Source organism: Melospiza georgiana, chromosome 12 (assembly GCF_028018845.1).
Source record: "Melospiza georgiana isolate bMelGeo1 chromosome 12, bMelGeo1.pri, whole genome shotgun sequence".
Taxonomy (NCBI): Eukaryota; Metazoa; Chordata; class Aves; order Passeriformes; family Passerellidae; genus Melospiza; species Melospiza georgiana.
This window is the reverse complement of record NC_080441.1, coordinates 19,363,195-19,389,722: the sequence shown is the minus strand read 5'-3', so window position 1 is coordinate 19,389,722 and position 26,528 is coordinate 19,363,195. Positions and strand designations below refer to the sequence as shown.

General features: G+C 60.5%; 3 protein-coding genes across 6 annotated transcripts; 2 read left to right on the top strand and 1 right to left on the bottom strand.

The window, feature by feature from the left end:
* The first annotated feature begins 528 nt into the window (after nt 1-528).
* NHSL2 (NHS like 2) lies at nt 529-18,147 on the top strand. Of its 4 annotated transcripts, none has more exons than XM_058032437.1 (8): nt 529-621; nt 9,400-9,552; nt 10,379-10,515; nt 10,606-10,810; nt 11,746-11,826; nt 12,906-15,092; nt 15,189-15,321; nt 15,643-18,147. In XM_058032437.1, the coding sequence occupies exons 1-8, from the start codon at nt 558-560 to the stop codon at nt 15,953-15,955; spliced, it is 3,273 nt and encodes a 1,090-aa protein (XP_057888420.1). In that variant the 5' UTR covers nt 529-557; the 3' UTR covers nt 15,956-18,147. The 4 variants fall into 4 exon arrangements, with proteins under 4 accessions (XP_057888420.1, XP_057888418.1, XP_057888422.1 ...); XM_058032435.1 differs by having other exon boundaries at nt 11,695-11,826; XM_058032436.1 differs by lacking the exon at nt 529-621 and adding an exon at nt 5,972-6,248 and having other exon boundaries at nt 11,695-11,826.
* A 626-nt stretch (nt 18,148-18,773) lies between these two features.
* On the top strand, nt 18,774-19,674 carry PIN4 (peptidylprolyl cis/trans isomerase, NIMA-interacting 4). Its single transcript, XM_058032452.1, has 4 exons — nt 18,774-18,857; nt 19,040-19,107; nt 19,223-19,342; nt 19,499-19,674. Exons 1-4 carry the CDS (start codon nt 18,818-18,820, stop codon nt 19,655-19,657), a joined length of 387 nt encoding a protein of 128 aa, XP_057888435.1. The 5' UTR covers nt 18,774-18,817; the 3' UTR covers nt 19,658-19,674.
* A 2,917-nt stretch (nt 19,675-22,591) lies between these two features.
* Nucleotides 22,592-26,269, bottom strand: ERCC6L (ERCC excision repair 6 like, spindle assembly checkpoint helicase). The gene has a single exon (XM_058032434.1). It carries the CDS (start codon nt 26,252-26,254, stop codon nt 22,793-22,795), a length of 3,462 nt encoding a protein of 1,153 aa, XP_057888417.1. The 5' UTR covers nt 26,255-26,269; the 3' UTR covers nt 22,592-22,792.
* Nucleotides 26,270-26,528: the final 259 nt, after the last annotated feature.

Sequence of the window (26,528 nt, the reverse complement as noted above, 5' to 3'; positions counted from 1 at the left end):
CGCCCTGGGGGCTCTCCAGCCCTGGTACCCCCACACTCGTGCTCTCAGGGTGCCCGGCTCCGGCACCGCCCCACAATCACCCTGATACCCCATAATCGCTGTCTCCTCGGGGGTGCGCAGCCCCGGTGCCGCCATCCCCATCACCGCAGCACTCCCCAGCCCCAATCCCCCCACCCCATCCCCATCACCCCGGTGTTCCCGAGTCCCGCGCCGCCCCCGCCCGGCCCCCGCAGCCGCCGCCATTGGGCGCCCGTTCGGCTCCGAGGGGGCGGCGGGGCGGGGGCCGGTGCCGGTGCCGCCCGGCGCGGCGCGGCTCGGCTCGGCTCGGCTCGGCTCGGCTCGGCTCGGCTCGGCTCGGCTCGGCGCGGCGCGGCGCGGCTCGGCTCGGCTCGGCTCGCCGGGGCTCGCAGCGGCGCGGAGCGGAGCGATGCGGCCCGGCCCGGCCCGGCCCGGCCCCGCGGCTCCTCCCCGCGCGGCGCGGCGGGCCCGGCGGGGGGCGGCCGGGGGGCGGCCCGGGGGCGGCGGCGCGCGGAGCCCGGGCTGGGCGGCGGCGGAGGATGGGCAACGCGCAGCGGAAGGGGCCGCGCAGCCAGCGGCGGGGCAGGATGCGCTCGGCAACAGGTACCGGCCAGGCGGGGCGGGACCGAACCCGCGCCCCCGCCGCCCCCGGAGCGCCGCCACCCCCGCGACCCCCGGCTGCGGCGGCGGGCAGGGGGCGGCTCGGGCTCGCTCGGGCTGCGGCTCGGCGCTCCCCGGTCCCCGGTCCCCGTGGGTCGCTTGGAGGACACGGGCAGAGGTCACCCCGGCCGAGGCTTGGCCTCCTCACGGGGACGGCACAGGATGGGGCTGGCGGTGGGGCCACCGCGGTCCCCCAGCGTGTGGGACAGGTGCTGGCTGTCCGAGCTGCGGGGATCCAGCCCCGGGTTACAGGGAGCCAGCCCCATGCAGTGGGGAACCAGCCCTGGGCACGGGAATCCAGCCCCGAGCTGTGGGAAGCCAGTCCTGGGCAGCGGGGATCCAGCCCTGGGCACAGGGATCCAGCCCCGAGCTGTGGGAAGCCACTCCTGGGCAGTGGGAATCCAGCCCTGGGCATGGGGATCCAGTCCCGAGCTGTGGGGAGCCAGCCCCAGGCATGGGATGCAGCCCCGGCTGTGGGGAGCCAGCCCCGGGCATGGGATGCAGCCCCAGGGTGTGGGGAGCCCCTGCAGTTGCTGTGCCCGGAGCTGGGCCCCCCCAGGCAGGGAGCCCAGTGCCTGTGCAGCCCCCACAGCCCAGCTCCCTTCTCCCACACAGCGCAGTGGTGGTGGGTGTCTGGGGGCTCCTGTTCCACAAACAATCTCGGGGAGGCGGACAGCCCTGCAGCTCTGCAGGGAGCTCTCTGAGGGGGAGAGAGGGAGCAGAGGACTCACTTGGAGCTGGGAGCGGGCAGTGAGGGCAGTGCACGCTGAGGAAGCAGGGTCAGAGAAGCAGGACCTGTCTGGTCACTCCTTTGTCCCCATGTAGCTGGTCCAGGCAGTTCACCAACCCTCCCCTGTACTCCAACTCTTCTTCCAGACCAGCTCCTGGGAATGCCAGAGGAGCCGGGAGCTGGGGTCTGCCGCAGCCCCTGGCACCAGGCCCGGCAGAGTCCTGGAGTCCCAGAGTGCAGCGTGCTGGGCTCTGCTGGCCCCAGCTCCTGCTGCCCTTTCCCTGCCTGCTGGTTGGGAGCGGGACACAGCAGTGTGGGCAGCAGCAGGGAACTGACAGCCCTGGGAGAGACCTCGGGAAGATTGCTTAGAAACTGCAGGAGAATGGGGACTGCTTGTCACAGCCCAAATGACTGTCACAGCTTAATAATCAGTGGGCAGAGAGGGTGGCAGCACAACCTGACGCTGTCTAATTTTGCAACCGCTGCTGTAGCGGTGGGAGCAAAGCACCGAAATGGGGCAGAAGAACTTGGGGCTGCACAGGAGGCGACCAGGAGAGAGGCTGAGCTGTGGGTCAGAGGGGGTGAGAGGGATGGGGCTGGTCAGAATCCATCCCATCGTCCTTCTCCCCTCTTGGGGGCATGGGAAGCGGACAGGGATTGGGCTGTGGGACTCACAGGGATCATGGGATCCTGTCCCCTACTGGGAGGCAGTGCCTGGAGCACAGGGTGCTGGCCTGCAGGTGGTGGGGGATGAGGGATGCTGTGCCACCGCTACCCAGCACAGTGCCCTTCTCCTGTTTGCAGGCATAGAAGATGAGCAGTGCCCAGACCATGGGATGCTGCTCTGCTCCCTGCCTGCGTCTCCCACCTGGCACCAGTCAGAGGGAGAATTAATCACACTTCTGGATTGTCAAAGGAATTCTTGGAGCTGTGGGAAGGGCCCAAGGGGGATTGTGGGGTCAGGCCCTGGCCAGAGCTGGTTCTTCTCTGTCCCCAGGTCACGGTTCCCTGCCAGCCTGGAGATCTCCAGCAGATCTCCCTCAGGTGCCTGGTCTCCCTGGAGAGACCTGCAACTGGCTGCTGGGGTCAGGGAAGGGTGGCGTTTGGCACTGCATGGCTCAAAACTTGTCTTGGGTGTAAAGCTTGAGCAAATACTTGGAGACTCATAGGGCTGCTGGGACCTCAGTGCCTGGGGCATTCCTGAGTAGTTGCACACAAGCTTCCATGCAGAGAGGTGGCAGCAGATCCAGGCTGGAGCTTATCTGCTAAGGGGAGGGAGCTGAGGCTCCATAAGGAGCAGCCCTGTGATGGGTGTGGGTTGCTGCTGATGTGGGATATTTCTGAATGAAGGCTGTGCTTGGGGCAGCATTCTTGGCTCTCTGGCAGCCCTGGCTCCCAGGAGCCTCCGTCCTCTGGGAGAAGCCAGCTCAGCTTTACAAAGCCCTGGGGCACTGGGAAAGCGGTCCCCAAGGAGCCTTTGCTCCGGGCTTTGGAAGGAGCTGAAGTGAGCTGAAGCTCTGGGAGCTCTGGCAGCTCCCAGGCCAGAGCCAGGGGGTTTAGAAGGGCCCCTGGTTTTGGTAGCTGTAAGGACAGGAGGAGCTGGTGGGCAGCGGTTCAGCAGGGCCGGGGACAGCCACAGGCTCCAGGTGCTGCTTTCCCCACAAGGACTCTTGTGGTTGCTCCATGTAGGAACAGGCTCTGCTGAGAGGACAGGGCCCCACGTGCTGTGTCTCCAGGTCACCCACCACTCTCAGATGGTGCTCCAGCCACAGCCAGGGGATATTTTGGTTCCACGACCCTGTCCAGCTCAGAGAGTCCTTCCTGTCCTGGCTCTAGCATCCCTGTCCAGGTGCTGCAGCAGGGATGTGCACAGAGGGATGTGCATTCCCGGGAGCCCCGCTGTGAGGGCGGGTGGGTGTGGGATGGGCTGTGCAGAGTCACGGTCCCTCCACCGTCCTTCCCCGGGGAAGGAAGAGGGGCCGGGGCCGGGACAATGGGCTGTGCCGCTGACTCAAACAGTCAGTTCCTGGTCGCTTCCTCTCCCCGCTGGAGCTGCAGGCAGCGAGGACGGGGGAAGCTCGGTGCTCTTGGCTTGGTTTGAGGCAGGAGCTCCTGGGTGGCCAGAGCGAGCGGGCTCCCCCGGCACTCACAGCCATGGCCAAGGTGGAGTGGCTCCTGGCACCCTGGCAGCGGGCAGGTAAGGCAGGCAGCAGGGCAGGGCTGAGGCGGGCAGTGGGGGTGGTGGGATCTGCAGGCACTGCTCACTCTGCAGGGCAGGACCCCGGGCTGGGGGCAGCTCTTGGGCACAGACCCTCTGGAGGCCATGCAATAGCCCCTGGGGTCAGGGCTGTCCAGCAGTACCAGTCTTGTGCCACCTTCCCCAGACTGACTTGAGCTGCGGAGTATCACTGTCCCTTTTAAATCCTTCTGCCATACCCCAGCCTTTCTCTGGGGGTCTCCTTCTTCTGACAAAGCAAGAGAAAGACTAAGACTCCCAGCCCACGTGTCCCACTGACCACTCATCAGTCCTGTGGGGACAGGTCCTGCCTGTCCCGGTGGTTCTGTGCCCTCCTGGCAGCTTCCACGTGCCGCTGACAGCAGGAGGGAGGCCCATGGATGGACCACGGGACCGTGGACCGTGGGTCGACACAAACATCACAGGCAGCCAGGACCCTCGCTCTTGTCACTGCTCTCAGTCCTGCTGTAGCTGATTTCAGGTCTCAGGCCCCTTTGTCCCAGGACCTCTGGCCACATTCCCCTCTCAGGCGACTTCCTCGCATTGTCCCGGCCCTGCGGAGTGTAAAACCAGCTGGGCACAGGGGAAGCCATGCTTTCCTGGAAGCAGCCTGTGGAAGCAGCCTCTGGCACAGGCAGCCCACGCTGGGCAGAGTGCTGAGCACTGCCTGGGCTTCCATGTGCCACCCAACAGCCTGGGACATCACCGTGGGAAGGCTGGTGGGCAACCAGCCACGGCCACCCTGTGCCCAGTGGTTCCTTTGGCCATGATGCAGCGATGCTGGGCTGCCAGAACTGGCTGAGTCTGACAGGTTGCCATGTCAGGTTTCCTGAGGCTCTCAGGCAAGATTTGTGGCTGGAGTTTTGCTGGGAAGCATGGGAGAGTGAGGGCTGCACTATGAGGAGGCTGCCAGGCTCCCAGGGAGCCACAGCAGGGCTGGGAGAGGGCTCTGGATACTGGTCCTACTGCCCATGGTGGAGAGCTTGGTGCAGGAATCTCGCTCCAGCCAGACTCTGGGGCTCCAGTGCCTGCCCCAGTGCAGCTGCTGTGGCCCTGGGAGCAGTGGATCTCAGCCCCTTGTCAGGGAGCAGCCTGAGGCCCCTTGGCTGGCATGGTCCCGGGCCAAGCCCCGCTGCCAGCGCAGCTGCAGACGGTTCCCATCCCCACGGCATGGGCGAATGGCACAGTGGGTTCCTCCTGAGCCAGGCTCTCTGGCCAAATCCTGCAGTACACACACCTCCCCTCCTACCCTGACCAGGGCCCATCACACTGCTGGGACTGAATGTCCTTGCTGCAGCTCTGAGTCCCACCAATGGACAGGGACGTTATTGACTGGTTTGCTGATTAGTGGTTTTCATAGAAACCTCACATAATCCAGCCTTCTCCCCATGAGCTGAGGGACCCCCACAGCTGTCAAATCTGCCCTGCCACCAGCAGCTTCTGCAGCGCCCTTATCTCCCATCAGTACAAAAACAACTGATTCCTTGTTAGACAAGGAGCTTGGAGGAGCTGAAAACCTCAGGCGGATGCGGTGTGTCGAGACAGTGCTGTTTCTCAGTGCCTCTGCTCCTGCTGGGCACCTGCCTGGGAGCACGGGGACGTGCTGTACAGTGTCCTGGCATGGCCAGGCTGGGCTCTGGCCAAGGCACCCCTGAAAGGCTTCCTGCCCCTCTGGCCTCAACCACGAGCAAGTCAGACACCTGTGCAGGCGGCCCTGCCTCGCTGGGGGATTGAAGCTGTGCCACCAGACATGTGGCAGTGGGAAGTGTCCCGGAGAGGATCAGATTTGGAGAGGGCATAGTCTCTTGGCTTGCCCAGTGAGGGCTCATCCCAGGCACAGCGTGTGCAAGGGGCACACGGGGCAGGTCTGCTCAGGGAGCGCCGCTGCCTTGTGGCATTGGGCCTGGGGCTGTCAGCAGGGGGTCATTTCAGGATTTCATTCAGTCTTGGGTGGGCATCCGTGCGCAGACGCGCCCCCCATCCCGCAGGGAGCTGGTCCGGCAGGTCCGGTTCGGCAGGGGGTGAGCTTGGGACAGGAGGCGTTTCTGCGGCCGCTGCCAGCTCCCTGTGTGTGCGCGTTTCGCTTCCTCTCCGCTCGCCGTGGAGCAGCGTGAGCCTGGCTCGCACCACGGCAATGTCCCCAAGCCGCCCAGCACCGAGGGCAGGCCGGGCCCTCGCTTGAAGCCGGCGGCGCTCGGCGCGGGCACTGCGGCACACGGCTCCGCCCGGGGGCTCGGGGCGCTCTCAGGACCGGCCTCGGCCCCGGGTTCGCTGCCCTCGCCCTCCGTGGTGCTCGGTGCTCCGGACCCGCGGCGGCAGCTGCCGCTGTGCCTGTGCCCGTTGCCATGGCTGCTCTGCTGATGGCGCACCGCCTGCTGCCGCCGTTACATCACTCCTGACCGTGCTCCGCGCTGGCACAGGGGCCGAGCGGCTCCAGACGTGCCCCCGGCACCTCCTGCACGTGGGGAGCGAGCCTGAGAGGCAGAAGTTTGGCAGTGAATTCAAGCGAGAGGCATCGTTTCACAGGAGCTTCAGCCTGGATTGAAACAGCTCTGATGGCTCTGTCAAATATCTCCTTGTGGATTCGGGATGCCTGGGCTGTGGGTGAGTAGGGATGCTGGCATGGAGCAGGGGTGACTCAGGAGATACTGAGGGGCTGGGGATCCTGCAGGGATGCCGTTCCTGCAGGAGAGTAGAGCTCAGCTGCCCTTCAAGCAAACTGCCCTGGAATTCAGCTTCAGTCCTTGTGTACCTGCCATGGCCACAACACTGAGCCTGGACACTGGCTCACGCTCAGCAGGACTGCATCTGCTGCAGCTGGTGGTGCTGAGTCTGGGAACATTCCAGGCACATGTCCATTGGCAGGCAGGGTAGGGGATGCTGCCTGCTCCTCTCTGCATGCCCTGGGGCCAGGAGGGCACTGGTGCCAGCAGGGAGTCTGGTGAACTCCCAGCCAGATATGCCTCAGTTTCCCTCAGCAGCAAGGCTGGCCAGGCTGAGGTCTAGACTGCTGGGCTTGGTGGGATGGAGCTGTCCCTCTGGCTCTGCTGTGCCAGGATGCCTTTATCTCCTGCGGGCATTTGCCACAGGGTTGGAGCCCCTCAGAGGTATTTTGTGCTCTGAGCCTGTCGCTGATAAGCGTGGTGGGAGGGTCACTGCCAAGGGCATTGGCTCAGCTCAGCTCCACTATCCCAGCCGGCCGCTGTCTCCTCTTGCCGGACACTCCTGCTTGGCTGGGGCATCCCATGCCCACAGATGGCTGTGGCACCTGGGCTTCCTTGGACACTCACAGCCTGCCCTTGTAGTGAGCCTGCATCAGGCTGCTCCCAAACACTGCCTGTCCCTCGGGAGCACCGTGGCAGTGAATCAGGACTGCTGGCTCCTTACATCCATCGCCGAGCTGCCGTGCGGTGCTGGGCTTGGCGTGCTACTCCCAAAACACCCTCAGAGCCACTGCTCACGAAGCACCCTCGGAGTGGCTGCTCCCAGGGAGCCAAAGCCTCAGGGTGCTGCTCGCTCTGGCACAGTGCTGTCCTTGCAGTGCACGTTTGGGCCATCTGGGCACCAGGAGAGTGCTCAGCTCATGGGTTCTTGCCCCCACCCCTTCTCCCCTGCTGGGGAGATGGAGCCCACGATGCCTATGCCTTGGTGATGCCAGCATCTTGGCGATGCCAGCAGCCCAGCAGTGCCTGCACCACAGCCCACACCGCTCAGGACCGCGCTGTGCCACTCACAGTCCCAAATAAGCGTGTGTCAGCAAACAGGGGAAGGCTCCACAGGGGAGGACCCCGGCACTGCGTGTTCCCCTTCTGGCCGAAGCTGCCCCCAGGCAGGGCAGGGTGCTGGGCGTGGGTGCTGCCCCGTTTCCGCCGCGCCCAGGGCGGCCCCGGCTTTGGTGCTGTGGTTTCCCCACGTGGTCGGCGCCCGAGGTGATGGCAGGGGTGACTCGGCAGCAGGGGCGAGGAGCGGAGGTGAGCTCTCGTATTCGGGGCACGGCATCAGGGGCTTGGAGAGCTGCAGGGGCTGCTCAGGATGTCCCTGAGCCCTCGGTGGGGGGTGGCTGCAGGGGGATATGTGGGCAGAAGGTGAGGAGCATCACCTGTGCTGAGGCCAAAGGCTGGGGCTGCGTGAGCCAGGCAGAGGGTGCAGCAAGCCAGGATTTGGGGTGCACCATTGGGCTGTTCTCAGAAATGACAGGGCAGCACTGGATCCCCCACCTCGCCAAAACCAGCAGGGTCCGGAGTCTGGTTGTGGGGTCAGGAGTCTGCAGAGGGGAAAGTGTGGTCTCTGCCCCTGGCACTGAGCGTCAGGTTTTTGGGGAGATGTCCAACCTTACCCTGTGCATGGCACACACATGCACACATGCGCCCCAACACCTCTTGGTTGGTATGGAAACAAGTCAAATTATTTAGAGGAGGAGGAATGGGAAAAAAAAAAAAAAAAGGAAAAAAACCCAGTGTTCCCAGTGTGAAGGCCTGTCGTTATGGAAACAAATCATAAAAGTAACTAGGGTGGGGACATGGCACCTTGCTTTGGGTGCTGGGCGTTGTGCAGGCTCCATCAGCTGGGGGAAGGGTGGGCATGAGGGCACCCAGGGGCACAGGTGTTGTAAGCAGGAGGGCATCTGGGGGCAGGAAGGCACATGGGGGCAGGATGGCACGAGCAGCAGGGGGGATGCTTATGATGAAGTGCAGATGAGCTGGACCACAGCTGCCTGACCAATGGGGGCCAAGGGAAATGTGGCTTGTGCTGGGGGTCCCACACAAGTTTTGGGGCCATTCCCCTTCCCAGGTATGTGGGATTGCTTCTGCTGCCTCAGCTGGGGCCTGGCACGGAGCAGGCTTTGGCAGCAGGGCATGGTGTGTTCCTGGGGCCGGGCACTGTGCTGCAGGTGCTAGAGGGAAAGTGTTTGTCACACACTGGTAGTCAGAGCGTCTCAGCTGATGGGGATGGGGACAAGACCATGCAGCGGAGGATGAGCCCTAAATCTCCAGGCATGAGACCCTGGGCATCCATATCCCTGTGTAAAGCTCACAGAGACCCACTCTGTGCCGGACAGGGTGTGGGTCCCCTTGGAGGCAGTGTGCCAGTGGTGGCACTCCTTTGAATCCATGCTTGGTACAAACCCACATCCACTCAGAGCAGCGCAGCCAGGGCTGCAGTGTTCCCATGGCAAAGCATGTTTGTGGGAGCAGCGCTCAGCTCCCCACAGAGCCAGTTCACTGCTGAGCCCAGATCCTGCTCCCAGGGACTTTTCCACCCATCAGGGTGTTTCAGAGGGTCTGAGCAATCCTCACAGAGGTTTCCTTCCCTGGAGAGCTTTGGGGGTGTCCATGCCAGGGAAGGGCATGTGGGCCCCAAGCTGCAGTGCAATGGAAGTGGTGGGTCCCTGGCTCCTGCCTTTCAGTTGCAACTTCTGCTCCTCTACAGGCAGGACGTTGCTCCACCAGAGCGTGCAGCGTTTCCTGCGCCCGGGCGCGGTTAGGCACGGGTGGCAGGGCTGGTTTCCTTCCCCAATTTCAGCCAGCTCCCTTCTTGGCAGCCCTCAGGGACTGTCCAGTCCCCAAAGTGGTGGCAGCATTGAGGGCTGGTCCCAGCAGGTAGCAACCTGCCAGGGTGGGATGCAGCCACATCCCGGCATTCCTGGAGAGCTGGGGTGGGATGAGCATTGTGCTGGCACCATACTATGCCACGGCAGCACCCGCAGGAACGCCGTCCCCCACCTGCCTCTGATCCCACTCTCCTCTGCCTGCAGCCACCTCTAACCTGGACCTCGAGAGCAAGAAAGCCGCCCCCGCCAAGCTGCCATGGCAGCAGCCTGTGAACGTCTTCCTGGCAGCTGGGCGCCCACCGGGCATGGAGCAGCTGCACCAGGAGGCCCAGCTCAACCTCCAGAGCTTGCTGCAAGGTAGCAAGGAGAGGGGCTGGAGTAGTGGGCTGGGGGAGGGTGGTGGGTGGGTGCTCCCCGGGCTAGGTGACCACCATGAGACTGAGCTCATCTCCCACACGCATGTCCAAGCCATTCCTTGGACCCCACCAAGCTGCAGGAGTTGGGTCCTGGGGGTCCCAGCCTCCCTCACTGATCTCTGCTCTCAAGTCACGGCTGCAGGTGCCAAAGCAACTGGGACCACGTTTGCCTGCTAGGGCCACTGATGCCAGTGGGGCCACCAGGGCACCCACGAGCCCCTGCACAGCACAGTTCTCACGAGGGCCTAAGGGACCTGCCACTGATCTGCCTAACTTGATCAGCATGGCCAGTGGTTTTGTTTCCTTCCAGTCTCTGGCCCAGGCTGTCACGCGGCCCTGGCTCAGATGCTCCTCAGGCATCAGATGAGATCAGCAGCCCAGCCATCCCCCAGCTTGTAATCTCATTAAGTCAGCCTGAGCAGCCCTGCTTTCTGCCAGTCCATAGCCACCAGCATTAATTAGCTCAACAATTACAGGATGGGGATGCACTGAGTTCTGGCTGTCCCCAGTGGGGCTGTGTCTCAGTGGGACTCACCGCATCACTTGACTGCACCCCGGGAGGAGTGGGGCAAGCTGCTGGCATCTTTGCACTTCTTCAGTTCCCCTCCTTGGGGTCTCCCTTCCTCACCTTCTGAGCTGCCTGTCCTGAGCAGGGATGGCCAGCTAGGCTGGGGACAGCCAGTGGGGACAGTCACCATCCCTTCACATACCCCCTGCTCCAGGACCTGGCAGCAGGAGCAGGGTCCCAGGTGCTGTTTTTCTTGCAGAGGAGTATGAGGAGCAGTACACCGAGAGCAGGGTCACTGGGCAGACCTTCCGCGCTGCTGGTCACCCGCCCTCCGACACCTCCCCTGAACCATCACCTCGACCCCCACCTGCCAAGCGCCTTGAGTTCGTGCTTATGGTGAGTTCTGAGGTGGCAGGGCGGGCAGCAAGTCCCTGTTTGTGTTCCACCCTTGTCCCTTTAGTGGCTGACGTGCCTTTCTCCCCGTAGCCCCCAAGCCAGCGAGCGGCCGAAGAGGAGACCACCAGCAGCACTGTGCTCAGTGCTCGGCCTCCTGACACCTCCCTGAGCCTCCCCACCAGTCCAGACAAGCAGCAACCCTGGCCCAGCGCCTTCCCCTTGCCCCCTGAGGAGGAGAAGCAGTGGCACCAGCCCAGCTCCATCCAGACCAACATTGTCCCCATCAATGTCTCTGGTAGGGCAGCACCCCATGGCAAGGTGGGGGGACACGGGGTGCAGGCAGAGATGCACCCCAGCAGCCATCTGGGGCAGGGGACGGGTGGTGGGAGGGGGCTGTGGCTGCAAGCTGTGTTCCTGTGGGTTAGGTGGGCACCAGGGCAGAGAGGGGACAGCAGGGCCATGCTGGCATCCATCACTCCCAGCCATCTCTCATGCCATCTGCAACTTTGTGCGTCCGGTCCGCTGGCCATGTTGCTGGTGGGTCTCACATCCCTGATGTAATGTCCAGCCAGTCAGGTCTCTTGTTATCTGGGCTCTCACCACATACTGTGCACCCTGCCTGACTCACCTGTCTCTCCTGTCTGTCCATCTGCTCATCCTCTCAGGGCCGCAGCTCCCAGCAGCACAGTCCTGCCCAGTCCTTGCAGACACAGGTGCCATGCTCTGGCCCAGGTCAGAGTCAGGGGCTAGTGACTGGGTGAGGTGCCCCTTCTGAAGGGCAAAGGTGTCTCTCTGCACTTTCCCTCCACCATGGAGAGCTGTGCCAGGGCCACATTGGTCCCTTTCCCTCTCCGTGCCTCATGTACCCATCCCCGGTCTGGCTCAGCTCAGTGGCGTAGGGCCCAGCCTCACCAGCCCAGACTAGTGCCTGTCACGCAGTGCAGGGCTGGTCTCTGTGGCTTTCCATCCATCCCACTTCCATCTGCAGCATTCCCACCGTGCCTCCATTTCCCCCGTGCTCACCTCACACGGCTCACACCATCGTCCTGCGTCCCACTCTCCCACCTGTGTCACCATGCCAGGCTGGGGACACACAGAGAACACGGGTGATGGAGGGGCCGAGCTCCCGGCCCAGCAGCGGCTCCGGCACCGCCCGTTCGCTGTTTGTTTTGGCTACAGGGCAGCACTTTGCTAGGCTTGCGAGTGCTCGTCACTCCCTGTTTAACACAGAGACTGCGATGAACCCAAAGTCCACCCTGCGGCGTAGACGGACCATTATTGGATTCCCTAACCTGTCCCTGCGAGACCAAGGTGACGGCAAGAACCGCGCAGGCTGCATCCGGGCAGGGCTGGCAACCCCCAGAGCTGCCCTGGTGGTGGCACAGCATCCTGAGGCTGGCAGCCAGCCCAGGCACAGACCCCTGGGCTCCGGGGACACCCAGACCACGGGGAGGTGCAGGCACCACACTGACTCTGCGCCCTCCCAAGGCACTGAGGTGCTGGGCTCACTGGTGACTCTGGGCTGGCCTGGGCATGGCATCAGGGACAGCCCCTTCATCCTGAGTCAGGATTCTGAGGCAGGAGTCACCCAGCCTCAGCTCCAAGAAGGAGGGCTCCCTGTGCCCATTTCCCCATGGGCAGACCCTGTCTCAGGCTGCCATGGCTGTGGGGCACACACCTGGCCAGGTCTTTGCTGGGGCTGGCAAGCTGGCCATGCCATGTGAGAGTGCATGGAGTGCTTCCAGGCTGGCATTGGACCCCTGGGAACAGCAGCCACTGTGGCTCAGGGGCTCTGTCCTGCTGTCCCCTATGGAAGGTGCAGAGAAGTCAGAGCCAGCCTCTCTGAAGGGAGGTAGAGACAGGGAGAGAAGCCATGACACCAGCTGCTCCAAGGCAGTTTTCACGGGGTAGGAGGAAGGTTTCTTCCCATGACAGTGGTCAGACCATCAATAGGATGGTCACGGCTCCTCCTTGGAGTCAGTCAGACCTCAGCCCACCACAGCCTTGAGCATCCCTGTCTGCTGGGGGTGTTCAGAGTGGGGTTGCTGGCTCCTGTGATGGGGTGGCACTGTGAGCCACCACATCCCTCTCTGTCCCAGCTGGCAATGCCTGACCTGGCTCCTCCTGAACCCCATCTGACTCCCCACCATGGAGCAGCACCAGGGCAACACTTTGGTTGCCATGGGACTGATGTCCCCATGGGTAGAGCCTCCTGCTGTGGCTGCTTATTTGCCCCTGGCACATTCCAGCGTGCCATCAGACCCGCATTTTATGCCTGGGCAGAGGTGCAGCCTCCAGACTGGCCACAGGCTGGGACAGCATGCAGAGGAGGGCCCTGTCCCTGCGAGGGAGGCGGGATGGTGCTCACCAGGCTGTGTCTCTCCCCGCAGGCAGTGCCAACGGCCCCACCTCCAGCACACACGCGCCCATCGATGAGTCCCTGTCCTGCAGCTTTGTGCCTGAGACCACGAGCAGGGGCACTGCGCCCCAGGAGATCAGCGCTCGTCCGCCCCTCTCAGCCCCACTGAGGAAGACCTTCAGTGACCTCGGGGCCCTTCGCTGCCAGCCACCTGCTGCCATGGATGGGGCAGCCAACCCCTGTGCCAGTGCCTGCAATGGGACACAGGGCACCCCTTTTTCTCCGCCCTGGACCCCCGTGGGTTATGGGAGCCCCCCCAGCCTTACCACTGGCCCAGGCAAGGGGCCCACCTGCACCTCGCCGGGCAGCTTCATTCCATCGCCCAGCCCAGGTTCACCCGCCGCCTCCACCTCCTTCTTCATCGCCACAGAAGAGCGCATGGGCAGCAATGGGCCCAGCTTTTTCTCTGGCCCAGTGCCTGCTTCCCCACCCAGCTCCAGGTGCATCCAGGGAGCCAAGGGGAATTTCTTGCCAGGAAGCCAAGAGGAGCTGGAGCCAGCGGCAGGGCCAGCGCAGCTGGAGGTGGAGCGGGCAGGGTGCCGGTTCCGTGAGCGGTCGCTGTCGGTGCCCACTGACTCGGGGTCCCTCTGCTCTGTGGACATCACGTATGCTGAGACCCGGCGGGGCAGCGCCAACTACGCCCTGGGCTACCCCAGCGCCAGCTCCGAGGGCAGCACCAGCACCGACAACATCTCCCTGGGGCTGGAGCCCGAGGGGCAGCGGCGGCGGCGCTCCAAGAGCATCTCCCTGAAGAAGGCCAAGAAGAAGCCCTCGCCACCCACGCGCAGCGTCTCACTGATCAAAGAGGGGCCGGATGGTGATGAGGGGCTCAGCGCGGCACTGCCCAAGGACCAGCGGCCCAAGAGCCTGTGCATCCCACCAGAGCTCCAGGGTCACCGGCTGGTGCACGCCGACCCTCAGGGGAGTGCAGGCAGGGAGCCCAACAGCACAACCGCCCCCCACCAGTGGCATCTCACAGACTGGAGGGCTGGCAGTGATCCCTACCAGTCCCTCTCTGGCTCAAGCACAACCACAGGGACCACGGCTGTTGAGTGTGCCAAGACACGGGGCAGCTCTGAGTCCCTCATGTCTCCTTCAGTCTCCAGGGCCACGACGCCCTCCCAGCTCTCTGCCGAGGCAGACCTCAAGACCTCCTCGCCAGGCAGGCCCACAGGGCTGATGTCCCCATCCAGCGGGTACTCCAGCCAGTCAGAGACCCCAACCCCCACCGTACCCACCTCCACCATCCTCGGGCACTCCCCGCACCAGGTGCGCGTGAGGCCACTGGTCCCCGAGAGGAAATCCTCTCTGCCCCCCACATCCCCCATGGAGAGGAGCCCCAAGGGCAGGCTGTCCTTCGACCTCCCACTGACTCCACCCGCCCACCTTGACCTCTCAGGGCTGAAGATCTCCCTGAAGGGGAAGACTAAGGTGAGCCGGCACCACTCTGACTCCACCTTTGGCACCAAGCTGGCCCAGAAGACCAGTCCCATCACACCCATCATGCCCGTGGTGACACAGTCCGACCTGCGCTCTGTCCGCCTCCGCTCCATCAGCCGCTCAGAGCCAGAGGACAGCGCTGATGGCCCAGAGGAGCCAGCACACATCCCCTGCCCTGGGCCGGAGAGAAAAGTGAAGCCACCTGTGGCAGAGAAGCCACCCCTGGCCAGGCGCCCCCCGTGCATCCTGCCCAAGCCCCCAGTTCTGCGGGAGGAGGGTCCCCTGTCCCCCAAATCCCCACCAGGCACTACCGCCAAGGAGAGGGGGCTGGCACAGGATGCCTTTGTGGTGCGGCGGAGAGGGGAGCTGAGGAGGAGCTCAGCTCTGGGGGAGTCCCACTTGTCCCTGACCCCAGCGGGGCCCCGGCGGCTCTCCCAGGGCAGCCTGGACGAGCTGCGGCCAGAGCGGAGCAGTGCCGAGGGGGAGCGCAGGAAGGCCAAGGTACCCCCGCCAGTGCCCAAAAAGCCCAGCGTGCTGTACCTGCCACTCATCCCAGCCCCAGCACAGCTGGGAGCTGGTGTGGGGGACCTGCCACCCACCCCCAGCCCCATCATCACCCTGGACACTGAGCCCACCTGCTGCGACCCTGACACTGAGGAGCCGCCCTCCCCCAAGGCCGTGGGCACCACGCCTGCCAGCGAGCCTGCCTCAGAGCAAGGTGAGGGTCTCTCCACCACTGTGGTGGGATCACCCCAGGGATAATGGTGCTCCGTGCTGCACAGGGGATTCACTGCTGTCTTCTCCCTGCCCACAGGCGGCTCAGCAGAAGCCGGCATGGAGGAGAAGAGCTTTGCCAGTGACAAGACAGCCGAGTCCATCGTGGAGGAGGACGATGAGGTGTTCACGACGTCCCGCACTACGGAGGATCTCTTCACAGTGATCCACAGGTAAGGCTGGTGCATGCACCGGAGGGGACAGCCCCTGCACCTACTGTCACAGCTCTGGGTGTAGTGTCTCTCCACCATGACAGCTCCATTTTCCATACTGGGGCCAATGTTCATCCTTGGGGACAGCCCAGTCGCTGCTACCTTGAGCAGAGTGCAACCAGCAGGGAGAGTCCAGATTAGTCCTACCTGCCAGGAGCATCACCTGCCATGCCCATGTTATCACCTTGCCCCAGCGGAGCAGGCTGGGCACTACCACGCCCCTAGCTCTGGCACCTCACCCCAGCCCCAGACCGCTCCCACCCGTGTCCCTTTGGTGCCTAGGTCAAAGAGGAAGGTCTTGGGGCGGAAAGAGCCTGGTGACACCTTCAGCAGCCGACCCACCTCCCACTCACCTGTAAAGACTTCAAGCTCCCCAGCTGGAGAGTCTCTGGCAGCAGCAGGCAGCAGTGGGAAGTCTTCCAGCAGGAATGAGGATTTTAAAGCCCTGCTCCAGAAGAAGAGCAGCAAAACAAGCCCTGGTACTCGGCCATCTGCCGCCGAACTGCTCAAGACCACAAACCCGCTGGCCCGGAGGGTCATCACAGAGTTTGCCCCTGAGCTGGACGGTGCAAACAGCCCCAAAAGCCAGCCCTGACCACACAGGGGCTCCTCCAGCCGAGAGGAGAGAGCGCTGCAGAGAGAGCGCTGCTGCAAAGGGCTGTCCTGGCTGCTGGGGAGCCCCTGTATCCTGCTGGGGGGTTCTTCTGCTTTTGTTCCTAACCTGGAGAGCTGCTGGCAGAGAGGCAGTGGCTGAAGCCCAAGCTCTCGTGACTCTGGGCCCTTCCCATGGGAGAAGTTGCTGAACTGGCCCTGGCTGAGCCAGCTCCTGGGATTGAAGGCACCTGCCCAGGAAGCAGAACAGGATCACAGCCCCTGGTGTTGCCTGATGCCTGGTGCAAAGCAGATTGAGACTCTCTGGTCCCTTCGGCATGTGGTACTTTAAACAGATTTTCTAATGCACAGTGGTGGTGATGTTTGATTCTCTTCCCTTTGACATAGTACCTTGAGTTTCCCATGCAGAGACCCCCTGGTTGAATTCAGCTGGACACACAGATGCACTTTGGGAAGACGCCAGGGGTTCAGCTGGATCTGCGGTTGCTTTTGAAGAGTCACAGGAGGTTCCCTGTCATTGCCCTGAACATCCTCCCTGTCACACAGGGAACTGGCAGCCAGCGTCCACAGCCAGCGCCACCACCTCAAGCCAAACCCCCACCCCTTGAAAGCCCCCAAAATGCTGCATTTTGGAGCTCCTCAGCTCAGTCCAAAAACAAACCTTGGGGTCTTCTCCACTACCAGTCCCCCTGGCCTCACTGCACAGGGGGTCTGGCAGCCACCCCACTCCCACGCCAGGGGTCCTGCACCCAGCTGCCAGCTGGGGCAATGAGGGTGCTGTGCCACAGGAAGGAAGCTCGTCCCCAGCTCTGCCTCCTGCATCTCCACAACAGACCCTGCGACAACTTCTCCTGCTGCCCTGGCCACCAGAGGTCCTGAGATGCTACCAAGATGGTGGCTGGAATCCAGATGGACTTCACCTGAGCCACCTCCCTGGTGGCTCCGGGGTCCCCCCAGGATTGCCCACCACTCACCTGTGCCCACTGGCCACCAGGCAGCTGAGCAAGGCCGAGTAGGACACGTGCCATCAGGGCATGTGCACGGGGCCATGGAAGAGGGTTTGCACGTCCCCAGGTGGGATTTGTCCCCCTCACTTCCAGCTGCCTCTTCCTGGCCGGGCTCCAGCATGGGGGCCCAGCAGCCAGTAACAGAGGCTGTGGTGTGGGCTCAGGGCAGGGCAGGGAGGAAACACGAGCTCTGAGCAGGAGCATGGCCACACGCCCAGAGAAACAGGAAGGGCCAGCTGACGAGGAAACAGAGTGTTTAGGGAAATTTATGCTTGATTTCTTGATGTATTTCCACACACTCCAGCCTTCCTGTGCTGCAGGGGGAGCCGTGCAGTGGGTCCAGGCAGCAGCAGGGCACCACAGCACTGCTTCAGCTGCCCGTCTGAGGGGCCTGGGCTGCTCTGGGGGGGTCTCTGCCCCACCAGGAGCTCTGGGGAGCACAACCCAGGCAAACACTTCCCCATCCTTGCCACCACCCTGGATCTGATCCCACTGAGGCTCCAGTGGGTTCCCCTCCCTCCTGGTACTCACCCATCTCTCTCTTTCCTCTCCCAGGGCTGCAGATTTAAGCCTGTAATTAAGAGCCAGGCTGAGAAACTCAGGAAAAAAAAAATCACAAAAAAAGCTCCAATGAATGTCCACATTTCACCCTCATCCCATGGCCTCAGCTAGTGGCAGGGTGCTGGCGTGGGATGGGGCCAGGGCACAGCTTGGGAAGCTCTGGGGACAGGTACATTTTGCACATGACTGCTCAGGAAACCAGGGACAGAGTCGGTAAAGGGGGCTGGGGACAAGCACAGGGCAGGGACCCCCCCTGCAACACCCCCAGCACCACTGGCATCTGGAGTGGCCGATGCTGCTGGGGTGAAATATCCAAGTGGACCAGAGGTCAGCTGTGGGACAGAGGTTGGCCATGAGATGGAGATCCTAATTTCCCTGGCCGGAGGAGCGTGCTCTTGCTGGGGCTCTTCCTGGCTGAGCGCTCGTCTCTGGCCGCTCTCTCCCTGCTCCCCCTGGCTGCAGCTACTCCACTGGGAAGGCAGTGCGTTCCCGGGACGAGTCCGGCTGGCAGGACAGCCCTGCCCCGGCGTGCGGGCCGCCAAGGTGCCAACTATGGAATGTTGTACTTTTTATCTCGCCAGCTTGGTAAAGTGCTCCCTGCTGCCTGCCTGTGCCTGTTCTTCTTTGGGCTGCTGAGGGACCGGGGCTGGGGAGGTGGGCACCCCTTGACTGCCCTGGGAGAAGAACCGGCCCTGTTTGCTGGGGCTTTTCACGGCGTTTGCCGCGCACTCCGGTGTCCCCACGGCTCTGGGGCGGGGCGGCGCAGGGACACCGTGAGGTGTCAGGGGCGGCCCAGGCTGGGCGCTGGGGAGAGGCCGGAGCGGGGCCCGGGGATGGTGTGAGGGGCTGCGGACGGACTTGGCGTCCGGGGGGAAGGTGGGATGGATGAGAGGGACAGAACAGTCCGGGGGGACTGCTGGGGTCAGCCCTCGTGCTGGGAGGGAGCTGGGAACAGCGCTGGACCCTGGGCACAGCCCGGGGGGAGGACTGGAAGTGGGGAGGAGTGGACCGGGAATTGGAATCCTGGGGCCAGTGGGATAGATGAGGGGACGGTGTTGGGGCCAGCCCTGGGCGGGCGCTGGGTACGGCCGTGGATGCCGAACGCAGCCCCGTGTGCCGGGTGGCTACAGCCCCGTCCGGGCGGGCACAGCCCCGTGTCCCGCAGCCCCGCGGGGCAGCTCCATGCCGGCACCGCGCGGGCAGCCGGGGGCCTCGGGGCGGGGCAGGGGCGGCCCCGCCCGGCGCGGAGTGCGGCGTGGGGGCCTTACGGCAGCAAGATGGCGCCCAAAGGGAAAGGCGGCGGCAAAGCCGGGAAGGGTGAGCGGGGCTGGGCGGCACCGGCACCGGCCGGGCTGGGGTTGTGGGCCGGCACTGGCCGGGAGGGGGTGCTGGGGCGGGACCGGCCGGGCTGGGGCCCGGGGGCGGTGGGGGCCGAGCCAGTCTCAGAGTCCGGCAGGGCCGGCGGGGACCGGGCCGGTGTCAGGGTGATCGGTTCACAGGCGGCGACAGCGGCAGCAGCAGCGAGAGCAAAGCACAGGGCCCGAAGGGAGGCGGCAGCGCCGTCAAGGTGAGCGAGGGGGGCGTCGGGGACCAGGCGGGCTGCGGGTTCTCTGCCCCAGCACCTGCAGGCTCGTCCCGCCCGCCGGCCCCGCTCGGCACAGCCCCGCTGCCCGCCCCTCCAGGTTCGGCACATCCTGTGTGAAAAGCACGGCCGGGCCATGGAGGCCATGGAGAAGCTGAAGTCCGGACAGCGCTTTAGCGAGGTGGCGGCACAGTACAGCGAGGACAAGGCCAGGCAAGGGGTGAGTGAGTGCTGCACCAGACAGGGCGGTGGGGCCGGGCAGCGGCTGCGGGGGCCTGGGTCCTGCTCATCACCAGCAGGACCTGTCCCACGGCCACATCACCCACCCTCCCTGCTCCGAGTCTCAGAGCTTAACTCCCACGGTCCCTTGCTGCAGGGAGACCTGGGCTGGATGACCAGAGGCTCCATGGTGGGACCATTCCAGGAGGCAGCATTTGCCCTGCCTGTGAGCAGCATGGACAAGCCCGTGTACACAGACCCTCCCGTCAAGACCAAGTTCGGATACCACATTATCATGGTGGAAGGCAGAAAATAAAATGTGAATGACCACGATGACCTTGTTGACTGCTTGAATCCCGAGTCCCAGACACCTTGGCCTTGGAGCAAGTTGGGCACAACCAGCAACATGCTTGGAGGCAGGCTGGCTGTCCCTGCCACTGTGCTAGCAGAGCAGGGCCCTGCCTGAAGAGGTAAAGTGTCCCTGGGAAGGGTGAAACAAGAGCCTTTTATAGATGTTGATGTCTCTGTTGCCTAGCAGGCCAGCCTCTTCCTTCTCCACATTATCTGTGGAGATAATGGCCTGTCAGTGGAATGAGGTGCCCAGGTTTTTATCTGCAAACAGAAATGATGCAGAAAAGGACAGAGGGGCCCCAGGGCTTGGTCTCCATCCTCCCCAAGAGGATGCAGTCAGCTCCTGTGCTCCAGAGCTTCAGGACAGTCCCTTCAGTGGAGGGTGGGTAACACTGGAGCTGGGTCAGGCCAGGCAGGGAAGGGGCCTGGGGGTAGGAGGGGAGGATGAGCTCTCCTGAGCACAGACTGCTCTCTTCCTACAGCTCCACCTTGCCCACTCAGAGCTGGGGGAAGAGACTGGATAATTCAGGTTTGGATAAGGAAAAAAGCCACTAAACACTTGTGTGCTGTTTCCTGCGTTCCCCTGTGCTGTGGGCTGTGCAAGGGAAGCAGCCCAGCAAGATTCCTGCTATCTCAGAAACCCAGCCCAGAGCCATGATCCCCTTGCTACCCACAGAGCCTCCAAACCAGCCACAGCTCCAGCAACAGGCAGCAGCTTTGTTTACAGGTGAGCACCATGCACAGAGCTCAGAGATGAGGAGGAAACATCAAAGAAGAAAAGGTCCTTCTCTTCCCTCCCTTTTCAGGGTGTTGGTTTTGCTGAGTATGGAATGCTCAGAGAAGCCAACAAATAGCTTGCAGTGGAGAGCAGACAGGCTGCCCAGAGCAGACACTGCCCCATGTAAAGGTGCTCTGTTAATAAACCACTTATTTCCAGGCTACCAGAGCCCTGTTCTTTCTTTTGGCAAAAACACATTGACACAACTGCACCAGCAAATCTGCCGTGTTTGCTGTGGTTCCAAATACAGAGAGCTCCTCTCCCAAACTGCACAGCTCAGCCAGGTGTGGGGTCCTGTGCTACGGTGTGGTATTGCAGAAGGCAATGCCATGGCACAAGGAAACATCCCTGTCTGCTGCTGGGCTGTTACCAGGTGAGACTGGCAGGATGAGCACACCAGACTGAGGCTGTGTTGGCGAGGGCAGAGTCACTCAAAGCCAGAACCATGAACTTTTGAGCTGCTGGTTTGTAAGATTGAGGCACTCTCAGCCAGTTTGCTGACAACACTGAGCTGTGTGGTGTGCTCACACACTGGAAAGGATGGATCCAGAGGGACCTGGACAGGCTGGAGAGGTGAGACCATGTGAAAAGCACAAGGTTCTACACCTGGGTTAGAACATTCTCAGGCACAGCTGAAGAAGGGGCAGAGAAGGGATTGAGAGCTGTCCTGGGAGAAGGGCTTGGGGTGATGGCTAACAAAAAACTCATGAAAACCCATGAGCCAGCAGTGAGCATTCCCAGCCCAGAAACGCACTATGTCCTGGGCTGCACCCAAAGGAACATGGGCAGCAGGTGAGGGAGGGGATTCTCCCCTGCTCCCAAGATCCTGCCTAGAGTCCTGCACACAGTTCACACAGCATAAGAAGGACATGGAACTGTTGGAGCAAGTCCAGAAGAGGCCATGAAGTTGATAAGAGCACTGGAGCATCTCCCGTGTGAAGAAAGGCTGAGAGAGTTGGGGCTTTTCAGGCTGGGGGAGGTTGTATGGACACCTCAGAGCACATTTCAGTATCTGAAAGGGCCTACAAGGGAGCCAGAGAGGGATTCTATCCAGAACTGGAATGACAGGATACAGAGTAATGGATTCAGGCTGACAAGAGGACAGAAGGGATATTGGAAAGAATTTCTTGTGAGAGTGATAAAACACTGGCACAGGTTGCCCAGAGAAGCTGTGGCTGCCCCATCCATAGAAGTGTTTCAAGGTCAGGCTTGGAGCAGCCTGATCTAGTGGAAGGAGTCCTTGCTTGTGGCAGGGGTGGGAACTGGAAGGTCTGTAAGGCACCCAAATGTTGGGAGACCTTCAGGCACCCAAATTGGCTTATTCAAAACCCAAAGGAGGGAGGAACCACAGCACCACAGAGCTGGGCTGTACAGTGACCATGGGACTGTATTGTCCCCATCTTCTCAGAGGAGAGGAGCAGCAAAACCTGGAGGGTAGAAAGGTGAATCCAGGGCTGCCAGCATGGAGAGGTGTTGGAATCCTAGATGCTGAGAATTTTAAACTTTCTGTGCTTAAAGGCAGAGAGCCACAAGAGAATACTGCAATTTACCTGAGGCTGTGGAGAAGACTTCCAAAACTGATTGATAGCACTGGGATTATGGGTGTGTAGTTGGTTAGAAGTATGTAATGTCACAGGGTGGAAAACTTGAGAGTTTGGGGTCTTAGAATATAGAAATAAATATGAACCAAGATGGAGATTTTAGGGCTAAGGCAGATTGTTCTTCTTTACCTTCTCCTTCCTTCTTCTTCCTTTTCTTCATGGGTTTGGGTGATGTTTTGTAATTGAACAGAAAAGTCCACATTGCAGGCTTTGAGAGATCAGTTACTGGGTTAAAAGGGAAAATAATCTAGGTGTCATTGGATTGTTTAGTCCTAAGAAACCTTGTAACAAGAGATAGCCATTTTTGTGCCTTGCTAATAAAAGGCTGCAGACCTCATGGTTGTGAGGCTGTTTCACTGATAAGAAATAATAAACACCTGAGTGCAAACATTAACTACCTCCTCAAGTGCCTTCCATCCCAACTTCAAGAAACTGATGGAGACGGGCTTAGGCATCAACAATACCATTCTTTTAGTGAATAATCAGACAGGAACATGAACCATTTTCACCTTTATGAGTTGACTTCCCAGTGAAGCTCCCTCCCCAGCATCCAACACCTGGATGTTTGGACTGTTTCCTCAAGCAGGAGGTGCTGAATTTGCTCAGTCACACGAGGATATGGCAGGAACCGGCCTGGAGCTGGCTCAGGGATCCCAGGGCCGTGGTGCAGACACATGGTAACAAGGAACAGCCAGATTGTCTTCTCAGAGCCACATAGATGTCACTTCTGGGCCAGCTGTCTGTACAAGTTCAGAGTCAGAAGCATAACTTCAGGATCTCCACTTTTTATGTCAAGAGCTTGCAGGAAGCAGTCCAAAGCCTCCTGGAGTTTTCCATCATTCTGAAGTTTCTTCCCACTGTGTACCAAAGTGTCATAATCGGCAGCGGGAGAGGAACTCTGCCCAATGTCCTTTTCAGAGCTGCTTTCTTGGGTAAAATACTCAATCTGCTCACCTGACTGGAGCTCATTGTCACCTGTGGATTCCTCCTGAGATGACTCCATTTCCTCTGCCTCGGACTGCTCAGATTCCACGCTGTCTGCGTGGGAGGGCTCTTCCCCTGTATCAAGTGTTTCTCCACTAGGTTCTTCTTCAGGCTCAGCAGATTCCCCAGTGCACTCCTCAGCTTCGTCTTCCACAAGCCCATCTTGCTCCTCATCACCATCATCTTTATCTTCTTCATCAGTGGTTCCCATGATTTCCCCAATATCCTCCACCTCATCTACCAACCTGCTGATGAATGAGCGCCTGGAAGCATTAGACCTGTTCCCACTGTTATTTAGTTGGGGAGAAAAGATGGCTTTAGCTCTTGTTGTGTTGTATTTAGGGGTGGAAGCACTGATCCCTTCCAGTCCTTCCAGAAGTCCGTGCCGAGTGCTGTCCAAGGGAGAGGAGGGCACTTGTTCAGGCTGCTCTTCACTCTCACTATCTGAAGCAATTCTGTTTAAATGCTTCTTCCTACCAAAAGTAAAGAGACCACTGCTTTCCTCCAATGATTTACTCCCTTGCAGGGAGGCATTTGGCTCCTCCTCAGCTGTGGGACAGGGTTTGCCATGGCTACTGGTCTCACTTGGCCAAGTTTTGTTTGGAGATTCTTTGTCTGGAGATTTACACAGGCTTTCTGCCTGGAGCTGTAAGCTCTCCTTCTCAGGAGATCCTTCCACTGATCCTCCTCTATCTGAGGCATCCTGCCATTTCTCTTCAGACTCTTCCAAAACCAGATTGAAGTCAACTTGATCCTGGAAGGAAGGAGCAGATGCACCCTCCAAGCTGTCTTCTAACATGTGAGACTTGTAGAGCTCAGCATTGATTTCTGGCATAGCATTTGATAAACTCAGCACTGCAGAAGCCGGCTCAGTGTGTGGGTCAAGTACCTGAACTGACAATTCTGCCTCACTTCTAGGATCATCAGCCATGCCAGACTCAGAGGAATTGTGACAATGCCAAGACATGTCATTCCTTGTCTTGGCCAAGCTGTCTGAATGTGCCTGTGAATGCTGTTTCTCTTGAAGGCTCTGACTCTCTTTCTCAAGTGCAGGGGATGATGGTGTAATGCTGGAATCAGGATTTTGCTCAGATTCTTGTATGTCAGATTGTTCTGCTGTCTTGCTGGGATTGAGCACTTCCATCTCCATACTGGACACACCTTGTGCCAATTGCTCTTCATCCAAGTCACCAACAGTCAGAGTTGTCATTCTGGAGCTGACATCGAGCACCTGGGCCTCTTCATCCTCTGTAAGATCAACAACTTTGTCTTTTTCAAGTGCATCAGCTACTGGTGGTGAAACAAAGTGATTTTTGTCATTCAACCCTGGAGACGACTTCTTTGGCCTGGAAACTGATCCCGATGGTCTTTGCCACTTCTCTTCACAAGCATTTCTGATCCCCTCCATCCTCTGATCACTGAGCTGGGACTCCAGCTGCACCAGCTCGTGGGCTTTCTGCACCCTCCGCTGGATGTACTGATGGGCTTCCTCGCTCTCCACCTGCTCCTCGTGAGCCATCTCCCTTGTGTACATCAGATCGTGGTCAGAAATGCCAAACATTGCCAGAGAATGCAGGTAAGCAAGGTGCTCATCCAGCTGCAGGTCAGACTTCCTTTGCATGGCATGCAGGGACTGCAGCTGGATCTGAGTTGCAGACGTCTGAGTATCTTCCAACGTGAAGAGCTCCCTTAGCTCCTGTTTGGTGAAATAACGGAACGGGTTCTTTTTGTCACCGGTGGTCTGTCTGATTAACGAGTCCTTGAATACCTGCCGCCTGTATATCTTCTCTTCCACGGTGCCACAGGTGATCAGTCTGTAAATCACTACATTCTCTTTTTGCCCAATTCTGTAAGCTCTGTCCACAGCCTGAGCATCAGTTGCTGGATTCCAGCTGGGATCAAAGATCACCACTCGGCTGGCTGCTGTCAAGGTTATGCCGACGCCCCCAACCTGTGTGGTGAGCAGGAAGACAGAGCAGTCAGTGCTGCTCTGGAAGGCATTGATGCGCCGCTCCCGCTCCGTCAGGTGAGTCACCGTGCCGTCAATGCGCAGGATCTGGAATTGTCGGCGAGACAGGACGAGCTCTATGATATCCAGCATCTTCCTCGACTGTGAGAACACCAGGGTTCGGTGTCCCTCTTCTCTCAGCCGTTCCAGCAGTCCCACAAGGAACTGCATCTTCCCAGACTCCTGGATCACGGTCTCATCAGAGAGATGATCTATTTTGTTCATGCCTGAAAACATACCTGCTTCCATCATGTAATCCTGCTCGGAGCCCACCTGCTCTTCCAAGCCCAGCTGGATACAGGCTCTCGCAGACAGAAGCCTGGGGTGGTCACAGATTTTCTTCAGGACTGTCAGCTCAGCCAAAGGTGATCGGGTCGTCATCAGTACTTCCTTCACGTGATCCAGGCAGAGAAAGTTCCTGTAGATTTCCTCCTGCACCGGTGACAGGTACACCCACACAACAAAGTCATTTTTCCTAGTGAGAGATGGCATGACAGGAGCCTTGTTCTCACTTGGATCCTCAGGAAGAGGAGCATCAGCTTTATCAGCATGATAGCTTTTGATGTCTTCCTTGGTCCTTCTGAGGAAATAGGGCTTTATAATTGCCATGAGATTCTCTGATATCTTTAGCCCCAGTGCTTTCTCACCTGGAGTTGCATCCTTCTCCCTTGCCCTGGTAATTGGATTCTCATATTCCATTTTAAAAGTTTTGGCAGTACCCAGGAGGGAGCCTTGACAGGCAAAGTCAAACAAGGACCACATTTCCCGCAGGTTGTTCTGCACAGGGGTGCCTGTAAGCAGGATGCGGTACTGGGCTGGGATTGCATAGACACACTTGGTTGTCTTGTTTGACGGGCACTTGATCTTATGTGCTTCATCGAGAATGATGTAGTCCCAGACAAACTCCTGCTCATGGTGGCTGGCCAGCTGCTTCCAATTGTTAATGAGCATCTGGTAGCTCGTGATGATGATGCCATTCTTCCTCTGGACCCTCTCCAGGTTCCTGGTGCGCTCTGTCTTGCTGGTGCCATGGAATTCCTTGACACGTAGGCCGGGGGTCCAGCGAGCGAACTCAGCCAGCCAGCTGCTGACAAGGGTGGTGGGCATGATGAGCAGAACGTGCTGGATGAGCTCAGCATCAAACATACCTGAGAGGAAGGCGATCACCTGGATGGTCTTGCCCAGGCCCATGTCATCTGCCAGGATGCCACCAGGCTTGCCCTCCCGGTGCAGGCGGTACAGGAACGCAACACCTTCCCGCTGGTGCTGGAACAGCTTCCGGTGCATCTCCCCGTAGATCAGCAGGCCGCTGCCGCACACGTCCACGAAGCCCTCATCCTCCTCCTCCTCCTGCTGCTGCTGCTGCTCCTGCTCGGCCGCCGCCAGTGCCTCCTGCACCCGCTGCATGCGGCCCCGCAGCTTCTCGCTGGGGCGGATGGCGGCCGCCAGCCGGAACAGCCGCAGC

Coding starts and splice junctions, on each gene's coding strand:
- PIN4 (XM_058032452.1), top strand. CDS start 18,818: ATGGCGCCCAAAGGGAAAGGCGGCGGCAAAGCCGGGAAGG. Junction 18,858..19,039: donor CGGCGGCAAAGCCGGGAAGG/GTGAGCGGGGCT, acceptor ATCGGTTCACAG/GCGGCGACAGCGGCAGCAGC. Junction 19,343..19,498: donor AGGACAAGGCCAGGCAAGGG/GTGAGTGAGTGC, acceptor CCCTTGCTGCAG/GGAGACCTGGGCTGGATGAC.
- ERCC6L (XM_058032434.1), bottom strand. CDS start 26,254: ATGGGCCTGGGCAAGACCATCCAGGTGATCGCCTTCCTCTCAGGTATG.
- NHSL2 (XM_058032435.1), top strand. CDS start 558: ATGGGCAACGCGCAGCGGAAGGGGCCGCGCAGCCAGCGGCGGGGCAGG. Junction 10,811..11,694: donor TGTCCCCATCAATGTCTCTG/GTAGGGCAGCAC, acceptor TTTTGGCTACAG/GGCAGCACTTTGCTAGGCTT. Junction 11,827..12,905: donor CCTGTCCCTGCGAGACCAAG/GTGACGGCAAGA, acceptor CTCTCCCCGCAG/GCAGTGCCAACGGCCCCACC.